The sequence below is a fragment of the Physeter macrocephalus genome, chromosome 20, assembly GCF_002837175.3.
Source record: "Physeter macrocephalus isolate SW-GA chromosome 20, ASM283717v5, whole genome shotgun sequence".
Classification (NCBI taxonomy): domain Eukaryota; kingdom Metazoa; phylum Chordata; class Mammalia; order Artiodactyla; family Physeteridae; genus Physeter; species Physeter macrocephalus.
Window position 1 is genome coordinate 72,686,624 of NC_041233.1, and position 7,864 is coordinate 72,694,487.

At 43.8% G+C, this 7,864-nt stretch overlaps 1 protein-coding gene across 2 annotated transcripts in view; it reads right to left on the reverse strand.

Moving 5' to 3' along the window:
• CACUL1 (CDK2 associated cullin domain 1) overlaps positions 1-2,844 on the reverse strand; it is a 59,586-nt gene extending 56,742 nt beyond the window's left edge. The window contains exon 1 of one of the 2 annotated variants that reach the window (XM_024121156.3): positions 2,226-2,826. In XM_024121156.3, coding sequence (XP_023976924.1) covers positions 2,226-2,592 — 367 coding nt within the window. In that variant the 5' untranslated portion in view covers positions 2,593-2,826. Of the gene's footprint in view, positions 1-2,225 lie in introns of both variants that reach the window. The other variant, XM_028482078.2, reaches the window with a different exon arrangement.
• Positions 2,845-7,864: the final 5,020 nt, after the last annotated feature.

Below are 7,864 nucleotides of genomic sequence, written 5' to 3' on the forward strand. Positions count from 1 at the left end.
ACCGCAATGAGAAGCCCGCAAACTGCAACGAAGAGTAGCCCCCACTCACTGCAACTAGAGAAAGCCCGCACACAACAACGAAGACCCAACACAGCCAAAAATAAATTTTAAAAAAATTAAAAAATAATAATAATAAAATAAAAGCTCACTGCACCTCAATTATAAGATTATCTTCATCCAGAGTTTTTGAAAGAGGACGTTTTACTATTTCAGTTTTTAAATATTTATTAGTCAGCTTGGGCTTCCCTGGTGGTGCAGTGGCTAAGAATCCGCCTGCCAATGCAGGGGACACAGGTTCGAACCCTGGTCCGGGAAGATCCCACATGCCGTGGAGCAACTAAGCCCATGCGCCACAAAAACTGAGCCTGAGCTCTAGAGCCCGCAAGGCACAACTACTGAGCCCGTGTGCCACAAGTACTGAAGCCCAAGCGCCTAGAGCCTGTGCTCGCCAACAAGAGAATCCACCGCAATGAGAAGCCCACGCACCGCATCGAAGAGTAGCCCCCGCTCGCCGCAAATAGAGAAAAGCCCACACGCAGCAACAAAGACCCAAAGCAGCCAAAAATAAAAATAAAATAAACTTTAAAAAATATTTATTAGCTCAAGCTATCTACTTCTTCTGTTACCAACTTTCATAGTTTGTAGTTTTCTAAGAATTTACACATTTCCTCTAGGCTTTCAAATTTATAAACCCATAGCAATTCATAAAACTCTTCTTTTAAACACCTCATGTTTGTACCTATTTCCCATTTATCACTTATTGTATTTGCATTTAAAAAATCGGAGGTCCGTTTAGCTTATTAATTTCAAAAAACAATCTTTTGGTTTGGCAAATCTTTCTTTTGTTCCTAATTTCACTAATTTTTGCTCTTAGCTGTATGCTGTTTTTTGAACTCTTAAAATGAACTTGGTTGAAACACTAAAGCAAGATTCCTTCAGCATTTAGATAAGTCACCCTGCCTCTGTGTCCCAGGTCTGGTTTCACTACATAGACTTCAACACACAAACTATACAATATAAACATTATTTTCATGTACACATAATACGGAAAAAATCGTAGACAAATCTTAGCAACCATACCTACATATGAACGTCTCTGACTAAAGCAGTATCTTGAAGACAAATAAATAAGGTTATGTGCTTGTTCCAAAAAAAAAAAAAATGTGTAAGGCTATGACTATACATCTGAACCAAGGCAGATATTTTCTCTGCACAGCTAATTGGACAATTACTGGTACAGCTTGATAAAATTAGCAACTAGAAATGAAATCTCCAGTTGCTGTACCAGATGCCATTCAAAACTTGCAGTTATTAATAGGAGAGAAAAATCTCGCTGAGACGGTCAATTTCCACCATCACCAGCCCCCCAAAACACCACTTAAAGCAAACGCACTTTTCTTCCTAGCTGTGGAAGCATACATCCTTGGTTGGAGATAGTTTCGGTTACAAAACAGATTTTGGTCCTAAATCTTTCTACCTGCAGTTGAGCGTTAAGGCATATCACTAACATAAAAGTTCAACATTGAACAGAATCTTAGATTTGGACACATAGCGAATGGCTTATTCTTATGAGTGTAGACTTTGAAAAAGTAATTTTATACATTATTAGCTTCAAAACGGATGTCGCAGCTCCCACTAAGCTGCTGTTACTCAAGAAGCAACTCATACATTTCCCTACCGGGATGCAGAAGGCGTGCACTGGAGAAGGGAAAAAACGAAGCGTAGATATAGGTCAACTTTCTAATTCCTGACTTGTTTAACGCAGACTGGCTAAAACCACAGAAACACAAGTGGCCAGATTTCTTTTTCCCCTGGTTGCAAAAAAAAAAAAACCTGAAGGCCTCTCCCTAACGAAACTCGGACAGCCTTATTTTCCCTTCACGTTTGAGGGTGAAACTTAAGGGGGAACGGAGAAGAAAAGAGCTTCCTGATGCTGAGAGATAGCCAGTCGTGATACGGCTCGCGTTTGTAGGAGAACTTGGGGCTGTGTGCGTAACCAGGCTGCTCTTTTAGGCCAGGTAATACAAGAAGCCAGGGCCGCTCCGGCGCCGGCCGCGGACACCAAACGAGGGTGGGGGAAGGAAGGGGGGAGGGGGGGAGGGAAGGGGGGAAGCGGGGAGAGACCCAGGCCTGAAACAAAGGAAGCGGGATGGCCGAGAGGGAAGGATTCGGCGTCCGGGTGGGGAGGAGAAAAGCCAAGGCTGCAGACCAAAGGCTGGACTCACAGAACTTGGAGGTGGAGGTGTTGATGTTGATGCTGGAACTGGGGGTGGCGGCGGGGGCCGCCTTGGCCACGGCGGCAGCCGCGTCGCAGCTTTTCAACATCATGATCACCCCATTCGGCTCCGGCGGTGGCGGCGGCCCCATCGGGAGCCCCTCCTTGGGGCCTTTCCTGTCCACGGAGACCGCAGGCATCGCCAGCAGCTGACCCCCCGGAGGCTCTCGGGCAGGGGCTGGGATCGAAGAGGGGGGCGGAGGGGGTGGGGGGGGCTGCCGGAAGCCGTCCACGGCGGCCTCCCAGTTGTTGTGGTTCTGGTCGTCCATCATCGCCTCGTAGCTGCCCCCCTCCTCCTCTTCCATGCTTTCCTCCATCGTGCAGGCCCCCAGCACCCGCCCGTCTCACAGGCACCTGCCGCCCGTCTCAACCCCGGGCCGGGGGGCACCGCAGCCTCCTCGAGCTCACATCGCCGAGGGCTGGAACGGGCGCGGCGGGGAGGGCAGCGGCGCGCCGGGTCTCTCAATCTCCGCCGGGCCGACTCGTAGAGACAGGGCTGACGGCGGTGGGCGCTCCCGGGCTCCAGTCCGGGAGAGGCAGCCGTAAAGCAGCAGCGCCCTCACGACATTTTACAGCAGCTTCCAGCAGGCAGTTGGAAAGGGCAGCTGGGGGAGCGGCCAGGAGGGCACGTGGTGCGAGGAACCAGCCGCGAGAAAGCTAAGCGAAAACGGGCGGGAGCTGTGAGCCACCCCAACGCAGTACAGCAGAGGTTCGCCCCGCCTCGGCTGGTCCCAGGCGGAGAGCAACTGGGCAACCAGTCCCGAGGAGCATTCGTCGGCTCCGCCCCCGGCCCGGCCTCACGTGATAAGGGAGTTTGGCTGCGCACGCGCGTTCAGAGTTTGGTTACCAGGGCTACGGGGAGATGAGCGGGTGACTGAAGACGCGCTTAAAGCCTGGCCCTCGGTCGGTGTGCCCCAGGCTCCCCGTCTCACCGGTGTTTTTCTTCCGCTCGCCCTATTTACAGGGTTTCGCACTGCAGAGGGCCTTGCAGCCCCAGCTTTTGCTTGACCACGGAGCTAGCGGGGGCAGTAGAAGCTCCGCGTCGCACATTATAAACGGGTGGGACTGCCCAGGGCGGCCCTTGGCAGGATTGCTCTTGAGCCTCAGCCCACACGACCCAAACCCTCAAAATCGAGGAAAACAACCGAGACAGCAGAGTGGCTTAAAAAATAAATGTGTGGGGCTTCCCTGGTGGCGCAGTGGTTGAGAGTCCGCCTGCCGATGCAGGGGACGCGGGTTCGTGCCCCGGTCCGGGAGGATCCCACATGCCGCGGAGCGGCTGGGCCCGTGAGCCATGGTCGCTGAGCCTGCGCGTCCGGAGCTTGTGCTCCGCAGCGGGAGAGGCCACAACAGTGGGGAGCCGGCGTACCGCAAAAAAAAAAAAAAAAAAAAAAAAAAATGTGTTTGAGCTATTCAAGAGCTTTTTAAAAGTTCCTTCACTCCTCTGTACACTGAGGCCAGAAATTTTAAACTTAAAAATGCCACTCTCCGTATGCTCTTTCACAAATCTAACTACAAATTTGAGATTATGTATGATACTCTTGAGGGACAAGGAAGAAAGATTATGTAACTCTATTATAATTTATTTGATTCCTCTGCAATAGCAGTATGTTATACGAGAGCAATGAATCTTTATTTCCACAGATATGCAATTAGTGTGAAGTGAAGAATCACTTCAGTCCCTGAGAAATTGTCTCTGATATACTTTGGTGTCCACATTTGTTTCATCTTCTCTACACATATTTTCCTAATATATTCTGCACTAAATTAAATGTTTTGACCAATCACTTAGAATGATTTAATTTCAGACAATGCTCCCTCATATTAATTAATGGCATATATTTTTTGAATCAGCACACTGTTTTGATTCTCTGGGCCTGGAACCGTACTAATTTTCTGGCCCTGGGACATTTTGGGAATATGTAAATAAATTTTTTTCAAGTAAAAGACACCTGAGTGAAATGCTGAGGAGGAAAAAATGGTAACTTTAGAAGTCTATGCCCTGCCAGTAAAGAATGTAAGAGGAAAGACAAATTATAGTCTTTTTCAGACAAACAACCGCTGATAGTTTGTCATTGATAGACTTCTGAGGTGGGTGGGTGGGTGTGACTAGATAACAATACACAAGATATGAGAGTCATAAATGTGTCTCTAATAGTATGGTCACAAAATATATGAAGCAAAAGTTGACGGAAGTAGATGAAGAAAGAGAAATCTATCATCAGAGTAGGTGATTTTTACATATCTCTGTATCAGATTGCAGTGGGTTGAAAAAAAGATATCTCCAGTGTCTTAATCCCTGGAAACTATGTGTTACTTTATTTGAAAATAAGGTCTTTGTAGATGTAATTAAAGATCTTGCGATGAGGAGAGCTTCCTGGATTATCCAGGCGGAACATAAAACCAATGGCAAGTGTCCTCTTTAGAGAAAGGAGGAGGAGATCTGAGACAGAAACAGAAGAGGAGAAGGCAGTGTGACCACAGAGGCAGAGGTTGGAGTGATGCAGCCACACTCCCACACCACATGCCTATAGCCACCCAAAGCCAGAGGACGCAAAGAATGAATTCTCCCCTAGAGCCTTCAGAGGGAAGGCAGCCCTGCCAGTGCCTTGATTTCAGACTTCTGGCTTCTGGAACTGGGAGAGAATACCTTTCTGTTGTTTAAAGCCACCCATTTGTGCTAATTTTTTAACAGCAGCCACAGGAAACTAACACACAGATCAAAGGGACCAGAAAATCTTTAAGGGACTAGAGGATTTGAACAACACAATTACCAAGCTTGATTTAATGAATACATATAGAATATCGCACTCAACAACTGCAGAATATACTTTCCTTTCAAGAATATGTGAAACATTACAAAAATTGAACATACTGGGTCATAAAGCAAGTTTCTCTACATGTCTAAGGACTGGTATCATAGCAACCACATTCTCTGCCCACTGTGTACTTAAGTTAGAAATCAATAACCAACAGACAGCTAGTAAACCCCCATATTTCTAGTCTTCCAGTCAACACACGGGTCAGAAAATCATGATGGAAACTAGTAGACATTTAGAACTGAAGGGATTGGTACTATCACAGCAATATAACTTCCATCTAGTATGGCCCTACTCCAGGGGGTTTTACCCAGCATACTGGTGAACACTGAACCCTTTACATGTATACTGCCAAAATAATCAATATAAGACATTTATTTAAACTGTAATTGGTTAAACACACCATTATAAAAAAATCTATATTTAGCAGAATGCATATATATGTAAAATATATGTGTAAGTTTATTTATGTAAAGAGAAGACTAATTCAGAACATCAATAGAAATTATCTAGGGCTAATAGGATTATAGATGGTTTTTATCCTTTTCGTATCTTTCGATCTTTTCTATATTCTCTACAGTGAGCCCGTATTATTTTTATAATCAGAAAAACATTCTTAACCTTAAAGTTTAAAAAAATAAAAACAATATTAAGAATGTATAAATTGGGATTCTGTACATTAAAATATTTATTTTGGCTTCCAGAAACAGAAATCTCAAGTAAAAAATTGCTTAAAAGTCCAGGCTATTCATTGGCTAACATACTGATAAGGTCTAGGAAGGGCAAAGGTGAGGCGTGGTTCAGTCAGGTCTCCAGCTCTGTTCTCTGCCTTGTTATTTGACCTGATCTCCTCTTTTGCAAGCTTCATCCTTATCCTCAGCATACTTCTTTTCCAATGTCTCATTGACTCATTCCTGAAGCAATCTACATGGCATTTACGCCTGAATTCCAGAGCCATTTACTGGAAAGGGTATGGATTTCTTCCTGGAAAATGAGGCCCACCCCTGGTACTCAAAGTGGGACGCAAGATTAAAATCTGGGGTCAAGTAGGGAGGTTGAAATGGGTGCAATGCCCATTATAGGACCGAGTACCTAAGCCCCAAAGCCTATCCATTACATTACCTCATCCCAACCCCCTCATAAATACCTCCCTAATAAATATATGTATGCAAAATTGTGTATGTTCTGATTAGAATCAAGAAAGACAATTACAAAATAAATATGTAGCTAATTATCTAAAACAGTTAAAATGGGGGTGGAGGTCGTGGCACAGAGATTTTGTCACTAAGAATTAGTCTTTGTTTATTATGCCTTTAAATACCTTTATGTCGCCTTTCCCACAGAGTATTTCATTACAGTTGTTCAACATTTTTGAATGAATAAATGCATGACTACCTTAAATCTACTTGAAATCTTATTTTATATCAAGAGTCCTTTTTTCTTTAGTCAACTCTTCAAACATCATCTGTCTGATGAGAGATACATTTTTCCTAAGAGAAAGCAAACTTATTATTGCCATTTTTACATCTTTTCATCCTAATTCTTGCATTGTTAGAAAGAAATGAAATTGCTCAGAGGTGAGCAGGAAGAGGAAAGAAGAGATAAAAAATTATATGAAAAAATCCACAGACCGTACATGCTTCCTCTAAGTAGTCAAGTCTGAACTCATTGAATCAGACAACTGTGGTAGACAACATACAGACCTATAGATGATGTTTTAATTTTAATTATTTTAATTTCTATTTCATTTTAAATTTACTATTAATTTCATGAAGGCATTAGCACAGAAAAATTTAAAACACAACTTCGATGGAGACAGATAAACTATTTTAGGATAAAGAAGAATGAATACTTTTTTTATAATCTCCCTAGGAGATTACAATACAGCATTTGACAAAGAAATGACTTGTGAATACATAAGGCAACTGGAAGTCTAAAGGCAAAGCTATTGGAATGATCTCAGTAAGAAGGTAAGAGGATTAGAGTTATGTAAATAACTCAAGCCTCAATAGCTGCACACTGAGATTACTGCTTACAGTGAAGATGTGTAGCCACTCGGGGGAGTATTCTCTACTCGATATTTCTTTCCATGTTGGATTTTGTTCCTTCCTTTTATATCTTAGCATCTGAATCCAAATTCCATCCTAGCAGGGGAACAAAGATAATGATGTAGATTCTTTCTGTAAACCTGATGAATCTAGAACCTGAAGGAAAGGACGTCAGGCTGAAGGAGGCTGTAGGATAAAAGCTTTCCCTACCAGCACCCTGTTGCTGGCCTATTCCTTTCACTCAGTCATTCACAAATATTTCTGTGTTCAGGCACTGTGCTGGGGCTACAAGAGTAAACAGACAAAAAGGGTTTCTGTCCCTCATGTAGTTTCCAGTCCTCTGAAGTGTCCAGATTTAACAACCACAGGAACCAAAGCCTGACAAGCACAATAAAGGAAAATATTGATACCAGGTGCTATGAGAGGGCATAACAGAGAAAGTTATTTTACTTTGGGTGATCAAGGAGAATCGTCCTGAAAAAAGTGTACTTCTGCCAAGATAAAAGGATGGGTAGATGTTAGTCAACAAGTTAGGGAGAGAACTTTCCAGGCAGAAAGCATTTGACATCATCTAGGAACTGAAAGAAAGGTCAGAACAAAGATAATGATGTAGATTCTTTCTGTAAACCTGATGAATCTAGAACCTGAAGGAAAGGACGTCAGGCTGAAGGAGGCTGTAGGATAAAAGCTTTCCCTACCAGCACCCTGTTGCTGGCCTATTC